At 46.2% G+C, this 21,032-nt stretch overlaps 1 protein-coding gene across 1 annotated transcript in view; it reads left to right on the top strand.

Moving 5' to 3' along the window:
* The window catches only part of LOC143924362 (aldehyde oxidase-like), a 306,571-nt gene that overhangs the window by 40,298 nt on the left and 245,241 nt on the right, over positions 1 to 21,032 (top strand). Inside the window, exons 5-6 of the mRNA XM_077448642.1 lie at positions 7,079 to 7,205; positions 7,302 to 7,363. Coding sequence (XP_077304768.1) covers positions 7,079 to 7,205; positions 7,302 to 7,363 — 189 coding nt within the window. The remainder of the gene's footprint in view (positions 1 to 7,078; positions 7,206 to 7,301; positions 7,364 to 21,032) is intronic.

Here is a 21,032-nt window from a genome sequence, read left to right as displayed (position 1 = left end):
GTCCGCCATATCCTCCGGTGGTGTGTCAACATGTCTACTTTTTGATAGGGGGAACATCTGGACAGTGGAGCCCTAAGGACTGACTGAAGTGGGGTGTGGGCAGGGTCGTCAGGGCGTTTACAAAGTAATGTCTGGTATCTTGGTAGCTCGCTCTTGTCAAAGTGATAAAAATGGGACAGTTGGGAGGCAAGATAGTAATCCTGGAAATCTGGAAGGGCAGCCCCTCCCATTGTCACTGGATTCTTCAGAAGTCTCCAAGACAATTTGTGTCTGCTGTGGCCCCATATAAATGAATTGAGAATTGATTCAATCGTCTTGAAAAAATTTTGTGGTATATACAGGGGTGCATGCCACACCAAATAAAGTATCTTGGGCAGAAGTATCATTTTGACCAGATTGATGCGTCCCATAACGCCCAGAGGTAGTCTGGCCCAGGTTTGTGTCTTGTTCTTGATCGGGACGTAAAGGGGTTCAATGTTTAGGGGTACATAGTCTGTCAGCGATCTAGTGACCTGCACTCCTAAATACTTGATCACGGAAACCCTAGGGAGATCTAGAGGAGGGGACGTGGGTACAGGGGGGAAATGATCAATCGGAAGGATCTGGGATTTGGACCAGTTGATGCTCAGACCCGAATGACTACCGATACAGTCTATGGTGTGGAGGGCTGCAAGAAGGGAGGGACCCGAGTCGGCTAAGTATAGGAGTGTATCGTCAGCATACATCCCAATCTTTTCCTCCAGGTTTCCTATCCTAAGGCCACGAATTCTGGCGTCTGCGCGAACCATAATAGCCAGTGGCTCCAAAGCCAACGCATACAACATGGGGGAAAGGGGGCAGCCTTGTCGAGTCCCTCTCTCCAGCGGGAACTGCTCAGAGATCCAGCTGTTCACAAACACCTTGGCCCTCGGGGATTGATACAGGTGTTGGACCCATCGGATAAAGTTGGGGCCAAGCCCAAAGCCCGAGAGCCATTCCCACAGGTAGTTCCACTCCACGGAGTCGAAGGCCTTGGCAGCATCCAAAGCCACCACGACCCGCGAGCCGATTTCATCATGGGATCCCTGGATGTTCATAAGTAAGCGGCGGATATTCATGGCGGTGTTTTTTCCTGGCATAAAGCCAGTCTGGTCAGGGTGGATCAGTGAGAGGATAACCTGATTAAGGCGGGAGGCAAGAATCTTGGCCAGTATTTTAATGTCGACCTGTAGTAGAGAGATAGGTCTATATGATTCCGGATAGTGTGGGTCCTTCCCTGGCTTGAGAATCACAACTATTTGTGTGTCTCTCATGGAGGGGGGTAGGATTCCCGTGTCAAATATGGACTCATATAAGTCATGGAGTTTAGGGGTCAAAATTTCAGAGTAGGTGGCATAAAATTCTAGCGGCAGACCATCCAGTCCTGGTGCTTTAGAAGTGGCCAGAGAGGAAATTGCCTTGGAAATATCCTCCTCAGTAATGGGGGCCTCTAAAAGGTCACGTTGGGCGTCTGTCAGTTTGGGAAAAGTAATTTTCGCTAGGTAGTCTCTGGTGTCTTGGGGAGTATGAGTGACCCGAGTGGCGTAGAGTGCTCGATAAAATCTCGCAAATTCCTCCGCCACCTGTTGTGGATCAGTAATACCATTCCCCTGGGTATCCAGCAGCGACACCACGACCGGGGATGGGAATCTAAGTGAGCAAGGTAAGCGAGTAGTTTGCCCGATCTTTCTCCATATTCAAATACCCTTTGCCTACAGAAAAAGATGCGCTGCTTGGCCTGTTCCGTATGTAGTTGGGAGACTTGTCGTAGCTGGAGCTTAAGATTAGTGGCTGCGGCAGGCGAGGGGTCCCGATGAAACTCCTCCTCCAATCTCTGTAGGTGTGCTGTAGCCTGTTGAACAACAAGATTGGACGACCGCTTAAGTCTGTTAATACGCGTGGTGAGCAGAGAGCGGGCGTAAAGCTTAAATGTGTCCCACACTATGTCGTATGTAGTGGAGTCCCCGTTAACTGCAAAATAGTGCTGCAACCCTGTAGGGATGTCTTCCTGCTCCCGCAGGGCGGCCAGCCAAAATGGGTTCAGCCGCCAAGTAGGAGAGGGAGAGGCCCCCAGGAGCCGCAACGTAATCCAGTAGGGGGCGTGATCCGAGAGGATTCTCGGAGCGAAGCCCACATCTTCCAGTCTGGGTGTCGGAGTCTGTGAAATGAGAATGAAGTCGATTTGGGACATTGTGTTATGGCTAGCTGAGAAGCACGAGTATGCTTTAGCATGGGGATGCTTGTGGCGCCATGTATCCACAAGAGCAAAGTCGGTCAATATACGGTGTAGTCTGGTATGGGCTGGAGGGTCACCAGGGGAGTCCGGGGTGCCCATGCGGTCCAGAGCAGGAATGAGGGTCATATTAAAGTCCCCCAACCACACTGCCGGCACCGAGGGATAGTGTGCCATAAATGCAAGGCCCTCCTTAAGTACAACTGAATTATAGGGAGGGGGGACATAGCAGGCTATTATCAAAATAGGGGATCCATTAATAGTGGCATGCAGGATTACATATCTGCCCTGCCGGTCCGTCTGGAGCAGCACTAGGTTAAACGGCACCCTTTTAGCAATTAGGACCGAAACCCCCCTGGAGTATGAGGTGTGGGTAGCATGGTATGCCCAACCTATCCACGGTTTCTTAAGAGAGGACTGGAGATGGCCAGTAACATGGGTCTCAACAAGCGCGATAATGTCAGCACGCTGAGACTTAAGGAATGTCAGGGCGGCAGTGTGTTTTATCTTGTTCCGCATGCCTCTGACATTCCACGTAAGGAACTTTAAAGAGCTCATGGTGGGTGCAGGGCGTAAACGATAAACCATAGGCGGGCCAGAGTCAGCAGGGCAGTCATGGCCAAGTTAGTGCGCACAGAACACAATAGCAACCAATTCCAAAAATGCTTGTATGACTTTAACACAGTACCTTTAGTAGAAACAAACGTTAGTAAACATAGTGGTATAAAAAAAATAAAAACCGCAACATCCCAGTCCAGTGCCACCCCAACACGGCTTGGACATCATACCCCAAAACTGGGTACCAACAGGGGACATCCAATGCTTAGAACCCATTGGAGGAAAGGAACCTAATTGTAGAGGAGCATAGATACCCAAGGTAACAAAGAGAAAAACAAAGGGGGAGAAAAAAAAATCAGACCAATGGGGGAGGGAGAAGTACACAAAAATCCTAAAAATCCTAGGGGGGGGCGACTTCTTCTCTGGAAGGTGCATGGGGAGCAGGGGCCACAAAGGTGTGATACCATCATGGCCGAGCAGGGGGGAGCTCCGCCCGCCATAGGGATGATGAATAAAGTACAGTAGAATAGTCCTGGATGTCGTATAATCTTCGGTCTTCCCCAGGTGCTCCTCAGGCACAGGGGAGGTAGGGATCTCAGATCAGCGGAATACCGAGAGAAAATAGGCATGCTGTGAGATCCAGTACGAGATGTAAAGAAAGTCTTCCCGGGATAGCCCCATGGCCCTGCAACGGGCGTCGATTAATATTGTGCTCATCGCGACGACTCAAACATCAAAGTAGCAGGAGGAGAGATCGTGGGTACCCACGGGAGCGGGAAAAAAAAGGAAAGCATCCACAGTGCATATGTAGGGTGACATGTTCAGTCTCGGCGTTCTCTCTGGTCGATCCAGGTGGATGCCGAGGCAGGGTCTTCAAAAAAGTGGGTTCGGCCCTCGCATTCCACGCGAAGCTTCGCAGGATACAGCATTGCATATTTAAGGTGTAGGACCCGAAGGCGTCGCTTAACATCCTGGAACCTGGATCGCTGCCGTTGTACCTCGCTGGAAAAGTCTGGGAATACTGCCACATGAGTATTGGTATGGGGGATATTGCCCCTCTCTCTAGTCAGGCGGAGAATTTTGTCACGGTCTCTGAAGTTAAGAAATTTCGCAATCAGAGTACGCGGTGGGGCCCCCTGGGGAGGGGGACGGGCCGGAATTCGATGAGCTCTCTCCATAGCGAACATCACCGAAAATGCCTCTCTTCCGAAGGTGGAGGTCAGGAGACTTTCAAGGAAACCCGCCGGATCATTGCCCTCAGCTGTCTCAGGGAGGCCGATGAAGCGGAGATTACATCTTCGGAGACGGTTTTCCATGTCGTCCTGTTTCGCGCAAAGCTGTTGCAGCTGACGGCGTACCTCGTCAGTGGTGTGTTGCAGGGGGTGTATGATGTCTTCAGCTCTACTGATGCGGGTCTCCGTCTCCGCCACACGATCCCGGAGGGTAGAGAGATCTTGCCGGATGAGAGACACATCAATTTTGACCTCCTCAATTTTGGAGGTGAGCGTGCTCTGACATAGGGCTATAGTGTCCAGGACTTGGGTGGTGGCCGACGTAGAGTGATCTGCGTCAGAGGGAGCACTAGCGCCATCTTTGGCCCGGTGGTCCTCTTCATGACGGCGGTATCTGGCAAGCTTGTCAGCGGTCTCGTTTCGGTGGGGACATGGTCCAGGATGGTCCGGGGTGTTCCAAGATGGCCGCTATATATTAGGCCAGCTCCTCAAGCTCCCCTCTCGTAGCAATCGGCAAGTGCTGCAGGTATGGTTTGCAGATGGGGGCTTGGTGCCTGCAAGGGTGAGTGGCTGCTGCAGAGGAGAAGCGGGCACAGGAAGGGGAGGTGGACGCAGAGTACTCTGCAAGGGCCTGCGGTGGGTGTAGCAATATGGCCCTTTCTCCAGGGCCCAGGCCGGCCCCGCAGGCTATTTAACCGGCTACTGCAGGATAGAGGGGCACTTCACAGGTGGCAAGGGGCGGTTTGGCAGCCACAGGCAGGCAGATGGATGGATAAAAACAGTTAAAGAGGCCTGTAAAGGCTGCCGCGGGTGGAGCAAGATGGCCGCCGGCTCGTGGACCAGGCCGGCGCCGCGGACTATCCCACCGGCCGCTATCAGCGTGACAGGCACCACACCCGCGGCCGAGGGCGATCCAGTAGCCGGGGGTGTTGCGGGGCGAATCCGGAGAGGCTCGGAGTGCCGAGAAGGCCGCCGCCGGGTGGAGCAAGATGGCCGCCGACTAGGCCGAAGCCGCGGTCTGTCCTACAGGCTGCCCCCGGGGATACACAGCTTACCGCGCGGCCTCCAAAACGGGCAGATGGCTCCAGGGGAAGAGCAAGAGGTAAGGCAGGGTCCTCCAGGCGGTATGTAGAAGAAGGATGGTGCAGGATGGTGAGAACAGGAGTATGGACGAGCGGAGCACTCACTGCAGGCGTCCTACTCCATTGCACTCCAGGCCACGCCCCCCGTGCCAACACTTTTTTACATAAAATTTGATATTTTCATTTTTGAAATAAATGCAGCTCTGCTTTGCTGTCTGTTGTACTATAGCACCAACAGTACCACTGGAGGCAAAATGGTTGTAAATGTATTTCTATAGGCTTAATGGTCAGAAAAGAAGCCATAGATGGAGGCATACTGCTACATACTATACCTCCTTAGCTTTAAAAATGTCTTTTGCATTTATTCCGTCTGTTGTTTCCCTCTACATTACAAGAACATTTTGTAATATATATATATATATATATATATATATATATATATATATATATATATATATATATTGAGCAAAATTATAAATGCAACACCGCCCCTATTTATCATGAGCTGAACTCAAAGATCCACAACTTTTTCTATGTACACAAAAGGCCCATTTCTCTCAAATATTGTTCACAAATCTGTCTAAATCTGTGTTAGTGAACCCTTATCCTTTGCCGAGATAATCCATCCACCTCACAGGCGGCATATCAAGATGCTGATTAGACAGCATGATTGTTGCACAGGTGTGCCTTAGGCTGGCCACAATAAAAGGCCACTCACTCTAAAATGTGCAGTTTTATCACACAACACAATGCCCCAGATGTCCCAAGTTTTGAGGGAGCTTGTAATTGGCATGCTGACTTTAGGAATGCCCTTGAATTGAATGTTCATTTCTTTACCATAAGCTGCCTCCAAAGGCGTTTCAGAGAATTTGGCAGTACATCCAACTGGCCTCACAACCACAGACCATGTGTAACCACACCAGCCCAGGACCTCCACATCCAGCATCTTCACCTCCATTGTCTGAGACCAGCCACCCAGACAGCTGCTGCAACAATCGGTTTTCATAACCAAAGAATTTCTGCACAAACTCAGGGAAGCTTATCTGCATGCTCTTCGTCTTCATCGGGGTCTCGACCTGACTGCAGTTCGTCATCATAATTGACTTGAGTGGGCAAATGCTCACATTCAAGGGCATCTGGCACTTTGGAGAGGTGTACACTTCATGGATGAATTACAGTTTTCACTGTACAGGGCAGATGACAGACAGCGTGTATAGTGTAGTTTGGATGAGCTGTTTGCTGATGTCTACATTGTGGATCGAGTGGCCCATGGTGGCGGTGGGGTTATGGTATGGGCAGGTGTTTGCTATGGACAATGAACAGCATTTTATTGATGGAATTTTTAATGCACAGAGATACCGTGACAAGATCCCGAGGCCCATTGTTGTTCCATTTATCCACGACAATCACCTCATGTTGCAGCATGATAATGCACGGCCCCATGTTGCAAGGATCTGTACACTATTCCTGGAAGCTGAAAACATCCCAGTTCTTGCATGGCCAGCATACTCACCGGGCGTGTCACCCATTGAGCATGTTTGGGATGCTCTTGATCGTAGAGTGTGTTCCAGTTCCTGCCAATATCCAGCAACTTCACACATCCATTGAAGAGGAATGGACAAACATTCCACAGGAAGAAGTGCTCACTAACACAGATTTGGACAGATTTGTGAACAATATTTGAGAGAAAAAGGCCTTTTGTCTACATAGAAAAAGTCGTAGATCTTTGAGTTCAACTCATGATAAACAGGGGCAAACACACAAGTGTTGCATTTATAATTTGCTCAGTATGTGTGTATGTGTGTGCATGTGTCTGTGTGTGTGTATACTGTATGTGTGTGTATATAAATATATATATATATATATATATATATATATATATATATATATATACATACAAACATTATATCCATGTAATGTGTTGCTGTCACGAGTCTTTGTAATGTATATTATAGGAAAGAATCGCAAAAGCCCATGGCTCTCAGTGTGGCTTCTGTAGCCCAGGAATGGTGATGTCCATGTATTCTCTATTGAGGAACCACCCAGAGCCCACCTTAGAACAAATATATGAAGCCTTAGGAGGTATGATTATCTCATAGCTACTGAGTCTGTTACAATTAGAAGAACTATTTTGTCAGCTATTTATATATTTAACATGGTACCTTGTTTCCCATACAGGAAACCTTTGTCGCTGTACAGGATATAGACCAATAGTTGATGGCTGCAAGACTTTTTGTAAGGTGAGCTGTGGACTCTGGAATGATGACAAAGTTGGGATTACTAATTTGTCTACATTTATAACCTAGCTCAGTGATGGCGAACCTTGGCACCCCAGATGTTTTGGAACTACATTTCCCATGATGCTTAACTACACTGCAGAGTGGATGAGCATCAGCCCTTGTACACACGGTCGGAGAATCTGTCGGAATGAGTCTTATCGGACCATGTCGTCAGATAATCCGACTGTGTGTGGTATGCATCGGACTGATTCCGTCCGAATCTCCGTCCGACCCAATTTTCCAACATGTTGGAAAGATTTCCCGACCAACTGGGCCGGACTGACCTAATCCGATCATGTGCAGAGCATTTTCATCGGACCAAGTGGCACGCATGCTCAGATCAAATTCCTACATCAAAGCTATTGGCTACTAGCCTGAATGTAGTCCCATCGTAACGAAATTACGTCATCACGTTCTGAAAGATCGGATTTTTCGCCAACTTGGCCCGACCGTGTGTATGCAACAGTTTCGGGCACAATCCGTCGGACTCAATCCGACGGATTTGGTTGCCGAAATCTCCGACCGTGTGTACGTGGGCTCATGGGAAATGTAGTTCCAAAACATCTGGGGTGCCAAGGTTCGCCATCCTAGCTGGATAAGCCTGACACTGTGGGGTTTATTTACTAAAGCTGGAGAGTGTAAAATCAGGCTCACTTCTGCATAGAAACCAATCCTCTTCTAACCTCAGCTTGTTCAGTTAAACTTTTGGCAATAAAACCTGGAATCTGATTGGTTTCTATGCAGAAGTGAGACGGATTTTGCAGACTCCAGCTTTAGTAAACAAACACCTGTGCAACTTTTAAACTTGATTTTACATAGGTCTACCACATTGCTTTAACTCTTCAGGAGTGCAACATGTATGTTGTATGCAGTTACTGTAAAGAATGTGGAAAATATGATAAAACATATGTATACAATGTGAAATATTTTTCTCCCATTGTACCTATCGTTCTACAACAGTTCTAGCAGAGCATTAACATTATTTAAAATGATATAATGTATTGTATTGTAAACTGACATTATATAGCTCAGTCAAAGAAACGTAAAAAAAATAAAAATTTCAGTTTTTTTTCTGCCTAGTCAGGAATAAGGACCTAGTTCCCTGTTGGGATCTCTTGTCCTGGCAATTTTATGTATTTATTTATTTATTTATTTTCCCTGGATTTTTTACAATCAACTGCCGGGCTGGGCAATGGGCTGGACATTCGATCCAGTGGTCACCCCAGTCTGGCCAGCAAGCGCGTGCAAACCGCAGCTACGCACTAGGTCGGCCGCGACATAGCCCCGTGGCCCTGCGAGTTAAACGTCTCGCAAGGTCGCATATGATTGGGTCTTGGCTCGAGTCGCAGTGTTTCTCATGGTCGACAGCCCAGCAACTTCGGTGGTGAGGAGGTTCTGTCCAGGGGGGTGATGCCCGCTTGGTCCTGGTATGGTGAGTACAGGACCCCCTCTCCCCTTAGGGTTTTTTTTTGTGGTGAAGGTGGGCCCCTCCCCGGGTTAGTCGGTCCTGTTGGTCCCCTCTATCCCTGCACCCTCTTTTCCTAGCCCTGGAGGTCCCTATTCAGGGTGTCAGAGTGGAACCCCCATCTCCCCCCCCATATGAGGTAGTGTGCCTGTGGTGGGTACTGGGGGACGGGGTTGATTACTGGTGGGCTGGGAGTGTGCATCGCCTAGGTGCAGTGCTTACCAGGGGGGAGGCATTGGTTCCGGTGCCTGGATCCTCTCTCTCTCTCTCTCTCTCTCGCTCGCTCTCATCCTAGGAGGCTACAGGGTTCTCCTGCATCTGTGGTAGACTCGTGTAGCAGCCATTTTTCTGTAGCCGGCGTCCTCTTCCCTAATGCCTGAGGACTTACTATGGCCGGTGGCCATGTTTGTGTAGCTCGGTGGCCATGATATGGTGGATTTTTGGCTCAGGCAAGGGTGTCCATTACTGTTTAGCCCAGGACGCCATTTTTTACATACGGAATCCCCTCTTTTTAACCCGACACTGACTCCTATGCTTTCTTCTCCCTTGGACGCCACATGTGTGCAGGTCAACATCTGAGGCAGCAAGCTCTACGCTAGTGGGTTTGTGAGTCTGGGGGATCCCTCCTCTCTCTGCTTCAGACTGTGGGGTGTCTTAGTGGTCCAGTATCGCTACCGGTGTGGACGGTGTCCCATTGTAGAGGTCGCTTTTGGTGTGGGGCTCTCCTTTTTCCCTCCTGTGGAGTCTCAGGAGCATGTTTCCCCACCTGACCCCCTGTCAGAGGCTGCAGGTCCCTCTGGGTCCCATTCATCCGTTGACGCACTGACAGCGGCCCTGGAGTCCTTTGTGTCCCTGGTGGAGGTGGCTCTTGGGCGGCGGACTAGCAGGAACGCCCTTGGCCTCCCCTGCTTCATCTGTCTCGTCAAATCCTGAAACTGGTTAGGCCACTGGGGACGGGGCCCACCCTGCGGGGTCTGCGGCCGCGCTCCTAGTTCTCTCGGACAGTGAGGATGATTCCTCTGCCCCAGTGGCTGCGCACAAGAAGGCGGTGGTGGATGCACTGATTACTTCTGTGCGGTAAACTTTAAAGATGGAGGATGCAGCCATGGCTGCGGTGGAGGTGCCAGTCCCTTTTGCCACTCACAAGCCACCTCGCACGGCAAAACTGTTCCCTTATCCTTCCTTTTTTGACAAGTTTGTCTATAAAGACTGAGAGCATCCAAAACGCCCCTTTGTGATCCCAAAGCGCTTTGTTGTGCGTTATCCCTTGAGGAAAGTCTGCTCAAAAAATGGACAATTCCGCCTGTGGTAGATCCCCTGATTTCCCAGTTGAACAAAACCACTATGATTCCTGTGGAGGACTCTCCGGCCTTTAAAGACTTGGCTGACAGGAAGGCAGAGTCTCTATTACGGGTTCGGCGCTTCAGCCGATTTTGGCTATTGCTCTGGTGTAGCAAGCGCTGACAGAGTGGGCGAAGCTGTTGCGCCATGACCTGGAAGGGGACCAGTTTCCAATAGACATGTGCACACTGAAATATTTCATTTTGGAATTTTGTTTTTCGTCCGAAAAATAAATTAATTTAGTTACTCCCAAAATGTGTTTTTATATATTTTGTTTTTATAAAAAATTAGTCTGAAAATCCAAATGAATTAAGGTTGAATCTGTCAATGAAGGCTTATGGTGTCTGTCGAATGTTCAAAAAAGATTTGACAGAGCAGCTAAACTGTATGACGCCAGTTTCCAATAGACATGTGCACACTGAAATATTTCGTTTTGGAATTTAGTTTTTCGTCCGAAAAATACATTTATTTAGTTACTCCCGAAATGTGTTTTTATTTATTTTGTTTTTCATAAAAAATTAGTCTGAAAATCCAAATGAATTAAGGTTGAATCTGTCAATGAAGGCTTATGGTGTCTGTCGAATGTTCAAAAAAGATTTGACTACTGTATGACGCCATATAGTTTAGCTGCTCCGTCGAATCTTCTTAGAACTTTCAACAGACACCATAAACCAAAGATTCAATGTTTGTATGTTTTTCGCTGCTTTGTTTAATCTTTGTGATTCATGTTGAATTTATATAGTTCAAACAGAAAATGGACTGGTGATAATGATCACTGATCAGACAGGTAACAAGATAGGGTATATAGAATCTATATAGAATCTCAATCTATAATATAGAATCTATAATAAAAAATCCCCCCCCCCCCCCCCCACAACACGGACACTGAGGCTATCACAACACTAGCAACACTAGTATCACTATCAAGTTCACAATACTAACACAATAGCAGCAGATTATTAGGAAAAAGTTAAGTTGAACTGTAGCTTGCTTCACTCTTGTTCTGCTTCTCTGCTTATGCTTAATTGCTAAATAATTTAGGTTCTCTGACAAATGGACCAGATAGGAGATGAAATGTCTTCTGAAATGATACAGTGTCTGTGTCTCTCTCTGCTAGCAATCGTAAGTAAGTTGGCTGTACGTGTGTAGGGATGGCCTTGCGGTTCGCCCGGCGGTCGGTTTGCGGCAAATTTTGCGTGTTCGCGATTCGCCAAACCGGCGGACTTCTGGCGCTGTTCGGGCGGCGGACATATGCGTTTACATTGTGAAAGAACTTTGACCCATGATGACACATCCATCATGGGGTACAGGACAGCCAATTGAGACATTTCAGCACATGGGCAATTGGACATTCCCCCTACCTTATAAATAGACCTGTTCTGGCGGCCATTTTACATTCTGTCTTGTCAGTGTAGGGAGAGGTTGCTGTGTGGAGCAGGGACAGACTGTAGTGAAACAAATTGCTAGCTATTAGGTCCACAAAAGTCCTTTTAAGGACTGGTATAGGTGTACAGTATATAGGGTTCTGGTGCACTGCTGCTGACTGCTGTGCTGGTGATTGCTGAGTGCACTGCTGATCGATTCTGCAGCTGTCTTTTGTCAGTGTAGGGCAGGACGCTGTGTGGAGCAGGGACAGTCAGTTTAATCACTAGCTATTACTATTAGGTTCACAAAGGTCCTTTTAAGGACTGGAATAGGTGTACAGTATATAGGGTTGTACATGTATAATATACTTTCTTTTAAATATAGAAAGCATATTATACTTGACTGCTGAGCTGAGTGCTGACCAATTCTGCAGCTGTCTTTTATCAGTGTAGGGACTGAGGGACAGTCTGCAAATCACTAGCTACTAGGTCCACAAAGGTCCTTTTAAGGACTGGTATAGGTGTACTATTTGTTGTGCAGTATATAGGGGTGTAATACACGAATAAAATACGTGCACATATAGAAAGCATAGTATAGTGCATTTCCACTGTGCAGCATTGTGACTGCTGAGCGGTTCTGCAGCGATACTACAAAGAGTGACAAACGCAATAAAAAAAAAAGTATTATAACTGGTGTGATAGACCAGTGGCCCCCAAAAACGACAGATTGAAGCGGAGTGTTATATACCTTCTTCCACATACATACTGCACTTCTCTAGAGACTTTTGTCACAGGGTCATTTAAAAAATGACAGGCAGAGGAAGAGGCAGGCCCTTCCGCAGGGGGTCATAGGGGTAGGGCAGGAGCAACAGACTTGAGCCAAAGTGGCAAATTGCAGAAGGTGTGTGCGATTACATCAAAGGACGCACCAGACTTGGTTGAGTGGCTCACTCAGTCTTACTCTTCTGCACCCTCCTCATCCTCTCGATCTGCACCCTCTTCACTCTCTGCTGTGTGCACCCCCAAAGACACTACCACCAACAGTGCTCTCTATCACGGTGCTGGTGTCAGTGCTCTCTATCACAGTGCTGGTGTCAGTGCTCTATATCTCGGTGCTGGTGTCAGTGCTCTCTATCACAGTGCTGGTGTCAGTGCTCTCTATCACGGTGCTGGTGTCAGTGCTCTCTATCTCGGTGCTAGTGTCAGTGCTCTCTATCTCGGTGCTGGTGTCAGTGCTCTCTATCTCGGTGCTGGTGTCAGTGCTCTCTATCTCTGGTGCTGGTGTCAGTGCTCTCTATCTCTGGTGCTGGTGTCAGTGCTCTCTATCACGGTGCTGGTGTCAGTGCTCTCTATCATGGTGCTGGTGTCAGTGCTCTCTATCTCGGTGCTGGTGTCAGTGCTCAGTCTCTATCACGGTGCTGGTTTCAGACAGTGAGGGAGATAGCAGCGGAAAAGCCAATCAGCAGGCAGTGCCAGCACCATGGCTGAGGATCAGCACTAGATTGGCACCTCCGGACCACCACAGTGGAGCCCTGAATAGGTGGGGGTATGGGCCGGGCAGAGGGAGGGACTCAAGCCCAGGTTGGCACACTGGGACACTGGCACAGGACTGCACTGCCATGACTGTGGCACTGATCATCTCCTGCACCCCCTTCATAGCCTGCCCTGACCTTGCCTCTCCTCCACAGCCTTCATGCGCTCCTGAACTGTCAAAATGTCACAGATAAAAAAAGAATGCTTGTCGCTTTCGAACCCAGATTCACTTAATACTTTTGTTATGTCAGTGTCCATGTTGTGGGACTATGTGTGCACAGCTAGTAAGTATTTTGTGGCTGAAAATATGACCTGTAGGTTTTTAAGGGTTGCCTGCCATTAAAGTCAATGGGGTCCGCCGCAAACTTTGCGGTTCGCAAACTTTTGGCCATGTTCGCGGTTCGCGTTCGCGAAATTTCCCGTTGGAAGATCGTCCATCACTATATGTGTGTACTTCATCATCATCATTATTTTTATTCTACTTCCCCCACCCAATTCCAGCAGTAATCTTTTCTCTCTCTGTCAAATCTTTTCTCTCTCTGTCGAATCTTTTCTCTCTATGTAGAATAATCCTGGACTAATAGAGTTAAGGTTAGGCACATTCGACCACAGATTGTCAAGCATTATAATAAAGCATTTATTTATGTCAGATCTTTCATTTTTCAGATTCTGCACTTGGCCTGAAATTCGGACGAAAATGCATTCGGACGAAAACGAATGCACATGTCTAGTTTCCAACTGCCTTCATGGAATTAGTGGACCAACTGGTCCAGGGACTGCAGTTATGCCTCTTTGGACACAGCTTCCTTGCTTTCTAAGCTGCCTGTTTCAGTGGTATTGCTTCGATGGGTATTGTGGCCGAAGTGTTGGACTACAGACCAGTCCTCAAAGGAGGCCCTAGCTGATCTGCCTTTTCAATTCAATCGTTTATTCGGAGCCACTCTGGATGATATCATTAAGAATGTCACAGGGTGGAAGAGTACTTTTCTTCCACAGTCAAAGAAAGGGAAGGAGCCAAGTTGCAAGCGTGGCCCTTCCTTCTCGGCACACAGAAAGTTTTATCGTCCCTCAGGGTCCACTGAAAAAGGCTCAAAGTCTTTCAAGCCCCCCTTGGGAAATTCTAAAGCCGCGTACACACGGGCGGACTGTATGGCCAACTTAGTCCGTCGAAACACATTTCAGCGGACAGTCCACTCGTGTGTGGGCTTCAGCAGACTTTTTCAGCGTGCAGTCTGGCGTACTAAGTATTTCGGAATTTCCGTAATACTGTCCGTCATACTTTGGTTTCAGCGGACAATCCGCTCGTGAGTAGGCTAGTTCGACGGACTAAGAATGGCGCATGCTCAGAAAGGATTTACACGGCGAAAGGTTGCATTGCTGTGTATTGGACTTCCTATTTCTAGTCCTGTCGTACGTGCTGTACACGTCATCGTGCAAGCTTTCGACGGACTGTTTGTGCATCCGTGTGTGGTCAAGTCTGTTCATTCGAAAGTAGGACGGACTGTCCGTCGGATTGTATGATGGACTAAGTAGGCCATACAATCCGCCCATGTGTACGCGGCCTAAGCGGCCCGGTCAGGCAAACCAAGAGCGGATTTCTCCAGACCCCTAGATAAGGCTCCTTCAGCATGAAGAGGCACCCTCACCCATTTCCAGGCCTGTGGATCTCTCTGATAAATGAAAAGTGGGTCCATGAAGTGATTCTGTCTGGTTACAAGATCGAGTTCCACACTTGTACCCCAAGCAGATTTTTTTCCGTCCAATCTGCATCTGTCTCCAGACCGCCCTCCGGGGTGCGGTACAAGGCCTGTCATTCGACTACAGGGGTTCCTATGTGGGTATTCATTGAAGCTTTAGACTGCGATCCTCTTCCTATACAAAATATATTATGGTTAAGACCTGCAGATCTTAAAGCTTTAGGGAATCCAATTCCTGGGCATTCTCTATCTATATGGGATAGGCATAAAATCCTCACATGGTTTACAATCCTCACATAACCGCTACTTTCTTTTCACAAAAATCGGGCCTTTTATCCAGCTTGGACATTTCCCATAACGTTTAAAGCTTGGTCTAAGGCTGGTGTTACCTATCTATATAATATCACTTCAACACCCTGAATATGACCCTTCCCAGAACTGTGAGAGACCTTTGGGCTCCCCCCATCCAAAATATTTAGATATCTTCAAATCAGAAATGTTTATACTCCTCTCCTCAATTCTCTCTCTCTCTCTCTCTCTCTCTCTCTCTCTCTCTTGAACACAAATGTCCTTATTTAAGGTAAAGAACAAAGAGAGGAAAAAATGCACTGGACTGCATCAAAAATGCGTCAAAAACGCGCATGCAGAAAAGCATCTGTAATGCATCCGAACTGCGTTTCTATAGTGTGAACTGGTCCTTAGCTGGCGACCAAGTGTGCCCCCCCATTAAAAAAAAGAGAGACGACACACACCTACAGTAGCTCACATATTCACTGGAATCAATATACAGTATCTCACAAAAATGAGTACACCCCTCACATTTTTGTAAATATTTTATTATATCTTTTCATGTGACAACCCTGAAGAAATGACACTTTGCTACAATGTAAATTAGTGAGTGTACAGCTTGAATAATGGTCTCAGTTGGTTTTCCCCTTAAAATAACTCAACACACAGCCATTAACCACTTGACAACTGGGCACTTAAACACCCTTAATAACCAGACCAATTTTCAGCTTTCGGTGCTCTCACATTTTCAATGACAATTACTCAGTCATGCAATACTGGACCTATATGAAATTTTTGTCCTTTTTTTCACACAAATAGAGCTTTCTTTTGGTGGTATTTAATCACTGCTCGTTTTTTTTATTTTTTGTGCTATAAAAGAAAAAATACCGAAAATTCTGTAAAAAAATGAATTTTTCTTTGTTTCTGTTATAAAATGTAGTAATTTTTTCTTCATAAATTTTGGCCAAAATTTATACTACTACATATCTTTGGTAAAAATAAGTACAAATTAGTGGATATTATTTGGTCTTTGTGAAAGTTATAGAGTCCACAAGCTATGGTGCCAATATCTGAAAATTGATCACACCTGAAGCACTGACGGCCTATTTAAATTCTTGAGACCCTAGCATGCCAGAAAAGTACAAATACCCCCCAAATGACCCCTTTTTGGAAAGAAGACATTCCAATGTATTTAGTAAGAGGCATGATGAGTTTTTTGAAGTTGTCATTTTTTTCCCACAATTCTTTGCAAAATCAAGATTTTTTTTTACTTTTTTTTTTTTTTTTCACAAAATTGTCATATAATCAGTTTATTTCTCACACACAGCATATGTATACCACAAATTACACCCCAAAACACATTCTGCTGTTACTCCCGAGTACGGCAATACCACATGTGTGAGACTTTTACACAGTGTGGCCACATACAGAGGCCTAAGATGCAGGGAGCGCCATCAGGCGTTGTGGAGCATCCAGGACAATTCTGACATTTCTCTCCTACATGTAAAAATCATCATTTATTTGCTAGAAAATTACATAGAATCCCAAAACATTATATATGTTTTTTTAGAAAACACCCTGGAGAATACAATGGTGGTCATTGCAACTTTGTATCTCGCACAGTATTTGCGCAGCAATTTTTCTAATGCTTTTTTTTTTTTTTTTAAACAGTTTTGTGCTTAAAAAAATAAAAACACAGTAAAGTTAGCCCAATTTTTGCATAATGTAAAAGATGAAGTTATGCTGAGTAAATAGATACCTAACATGTCACTCTTCAAAATTGAACATGCTCGTGGAATGGCGCCAAACGTCTCTACTTAAAAATCCCCATAGGCGACGCTTGAAATTTTTTTTTTACTGGTTATATGTTTTGAGTTACAGAGGAGGTCTAGGGCTAGAATTATTGCTCTCGCTCTAATGTTCGCAGCGATACCTCACATGTGTGGTTTGAACACCGTTTTCATATGTGGGCGGGACTTACGTATGCGTTCGCTTCTGCATGCAAGCACATGGGGACAGGGGCGCTTTAAAGAACAATTTTTTTTTACTGTTCATTTTACTTTATTTATTTTAGTTTGACATTTTTTTCCCCAAAAATACATTTTTTGATCACTTTTATTCCTATTACAAGGAATGTAAACATCCCTTGTAATAGGAATATGGCACGACAGGTCCTCTTTACAGTGAGATATGGGGTCAATAAGACCCCGTATCTCACCTCACCTGAAATAAAAAAAATAAAAAGATTCTGGCTTTGATCGTATTGGCGAGTCGGTAGAAGCACCGGAGGGCGGCGGGAGGGGATGTCTATGGCTGGGTATTGCAGGGTATCACCGACTATGGCTGGGTATTGCAGGGTATCACCGACTATGGCTGGGTATTGCAGGGTATCTCCGAGTATGGTTGGGTATCTCCGAGTATGGCAATTTATGGCAGGGTATTGCAGAGTAATGGCAGGGTATTGCAGAGTATTGGCTGGAATTTTACTGCAGAGTATTGGCGGGTACTGCAGAGTATTGGTGGGTGTTGCAGAGTATTGGCGGTTGTTGCAGAGTATTGCAGAGTATTTGTGGGTATTGCAGAGTTATTGCGGGTATTGCAGAGTATTGCAGAGTATTTGCGGGTATTGCAGAGTATTGAAGAGTATTTGCGGGTATTACAGAGTATTTGCGGGTATTGCAGAGTATTTGCTGGTACTGCAGAGTATTACAGGGTATTGCAGAGTAATGGCAGGGAATTGAGGGGTTAAATTTCGGTGAGCAGCAATGTGGGCACTGCAGATGCAGCCCACAGCGCTGCTGACACCGATCTCTTCCCCCTCCGCTGTACCGATCGGTTTGTTTACAAGTGATCACTCCGTCATTTGACGGAGCGATCACGTGGTAAACGGCCGCGATGAGCTGCCGTTTACCGTGATGCTCTCGAGTGCGTGCCCCAGGGGGCGCGTGAGAGCGGAATTCTGGGAGGACGTCATATGACGGCCTCCCAGAGTTAAACAACCACCCTGTAGCCGTCATTCGGCTATGGGCCGGTTGTTAAGTGGTTAATGTCTAATCCGCTGGCAACAAAAGTGAGTGCACGTCTAAATGAAAATGTCTAAATTAGGCCCAAAGCGTCAATATTTTGTGTGGCCATCATTATTATCCAGCACTGCCTTAACCCTCTTGGGCATGGAGTTTACCAGAGCTTCACAGGTTGTCACTGGAGTCTTCTTCCACTCCTCCATGACGACATCACAGAACTGGTGGATGTTAGAGACCTTGCGCTCCTCCACCTTCCATTTGAGGATGCCCCACAGATGCTCAATAGGATTTTGCTCTAAAGACATGCTTGGCCGGTCCATCACCTTTACCCTCAGCTTCTTTAGCAAGGCAGTGGTCACTTTTGATGTGTGTTTGGGGTCGTTATCATGTTGGAATACTGACCGGCGCCAGAGTTTCCAAAGGGAGAGGATCATGCTCTGCTTCAGTATGTCACAGTATATGTTGGCATTCAATTCATGGTTTCCTCAATAAACTGTAGCTTCCCAGTGCCAGCCGCACTCATGCATCCCCAGACCATGACACTCCCACCACCATGCTTGACTGTAGGCAAGGCACACTTGTCTTTGTACTCCTCACCTGGTTGCCGCCACAAACGCTTGACACCATCTGAACCAAATAAGTTTATCTTGGTTTCATCAGACCACAGGACATGATTCAAGTAATCCATGTCCTTAGTCTGCTTGTCTTCAGCAAACTGTTTGCGGGCTTTCTTATGCATCATCTTTAGAAAAGGCTTCCTTCTGGAACGATAGCCATGCAGACCAATTTGATGCAGTGTGTGTCGTATGGTCTGAGTACTGACAGGCTGACCCCTCCCCCACCCCTTCAAACTCTGCAGCAATGCTGGCAGCACTCATATGTCCATTTCCTAAACACAACCTCTGGATATGACGCTGAGCACATGCACCCAACTTTTTTGGTCGAGCATAGCGACAAGTGATGAAGTAAGAGGGCGCTGAACAACGGCATTCTCTGTTCTCTGCTTTGTTTTTACTTGTTTAATGTAAGAGTCCACACATTTGACACCTAATAAATACTTTTTAGCCCTAACATACTACACCATTGGAGCCATTCTCTCTTCCCCCTACCCTCTCTGTGTTATTATATCGGAGTGGAATAGGACGGTCCAGTGGAGGAACAATAGAGTTGGAGTGGTACCTATAGCCCCATCAGCAGTGTGCAAAGAAGAAAAGGTTCCAACAGAAGGTTGATGTGATTTGTTGATGCGATTTTCTTCTCAATATTAAGGTGAGAGTTCTGTCAGACTGGAATTCGAAGAGGCAGTCTGTGGAGTTAGTTATGGATATTACCACACCATCCCTTTGCCCACTACACAATATATGCATTGGATGCATTATTTTGTGAATATTTTGTGAACTTAGCACTACTTTTTTTTCCCCTATAGGACATTTTTAGTCCTTCTTTTTGTTCATGTTACATTACTTTCCAATTCAGGATTTCTATCATATTTGGACATCCATTGCACATACTCAGGATTTTATATATTTGTTTTATATATTTTGGCAATCACCCCTTGTGGAGACTTTATTTTGTGCACTCTACTATTATTGTATATCATTGCACTTTATTTCTACAGGTCATCATCACCTCAAGTGGTATCCTACTACATTTGTGCACTTTATTTTGTACTTTATTTCTGTATTTTATTTACTCTTTAGGAGAATTGATATTGCCCTGTGCACACGGTCGGACTTTTAGACGACAAAATCCGTTGGATTTTTTCCAACGTATTTTGGCCCAAACTTGTCTATCATACACACGGTCGCACAAAGTTGTAGGAAAATCCGATCATTCTGAACGCAGTAACGTAGAACACGTACGACAGGACTATAAACGGGCCAATAGCTTTCGTCTCGTAATTTATTCTGAGCATGCATGGCACTTTGTCCATCGGAATTTTCTACACACGATTGGAATATAAATGATCGGATTTTGTTGTCGGATTAATGGTTGTGTGAGTTATTTTGAGGGGACAGCAAATTTACACTGTTATACAAGCTGTACACTCACTACTTTACATTGTAGCAAAGTGTCATTTCTTCAAGGTTGTCACATGAAAAGATATACTAAAATATTTACAAAAATGTGAGGGGTGTACTCAGTTTTGTGAGATACTGTATATTAATTCCAGTGAATCAATGGTTTTAATACAATGAGAATTATGGGTTTCATCATGCTGATTGTTCACATGTACTCCGGAAGATCTATTGAAACACAGCAAGTCTACCTGTGGAATGTGTTGTATTTAAACAAATATTTTAATCATATATTCAATGTTTTTTATTATCAAGTTTGTGTCCTGGCATGTTATAATAAAATGTATGGTTTTTATATACGCAGTGTTTTCCTCCTTGTATCCACAGTACATGTTCCTCATAAAGTCCTTGGCTACTACCACTGAGGTTTGTATATGCTAGATTTAAAGAGAGAGTAAAGGCAGTTGAAAAAAAAAAAAATCAACCTGCAAGGCAAAGACATAATGAGCTAGTATGCATAGCATACTAGCTCATTATGAATAACTTACCTGAGAACAAAGCCCCCGAATCGGTCATCCATCTTCACGTTCGCCGCTGCCATGTATCCCGGAGTGACTTTCGGGTCTCGCTGCTCCGGCGCTGTGATTCGCTGGAGCAGCGATGACGTCACTTCCGCGCATGCGCACGGGAGCCGACACGAGCTGCATATCGCCGCAATCTGCGGCCTGCCCAGTGCACCTGCCCAGTGCACCTGCGCACCGCTGTCTACGGCGCATGTGCCGTAGACAGCGGTGGCTGTCTTTTCGTAAATATCTCCTAAACCGTGTAGGTTTAGGAGATATTTCTTGGACCTACAGGTAAGCCTTAATCTAGGCTTACCTGTAGGTCAAAGTGGTTTGTA

Source organism: Lithobates pipiens, unplaced genomic scaffold (genome assembly GCF_037356315.1).
Source record: "Lithobates pipiens isolate NorthernLeopardFrog02 unplaced genomic scaffold, aLitPip1_a1.2 Scaffold_22, whole genome shotgun sequence".
Taxonomy (NCBI): Eukaryota; Metazoa; Chordata; class Amphibia; order Anura; family Ranidae; genus Lithobates; species Lithobates pipiens.
This window is presented reverse-complemented; position numbering and strand designations above follow the sequence as displayed.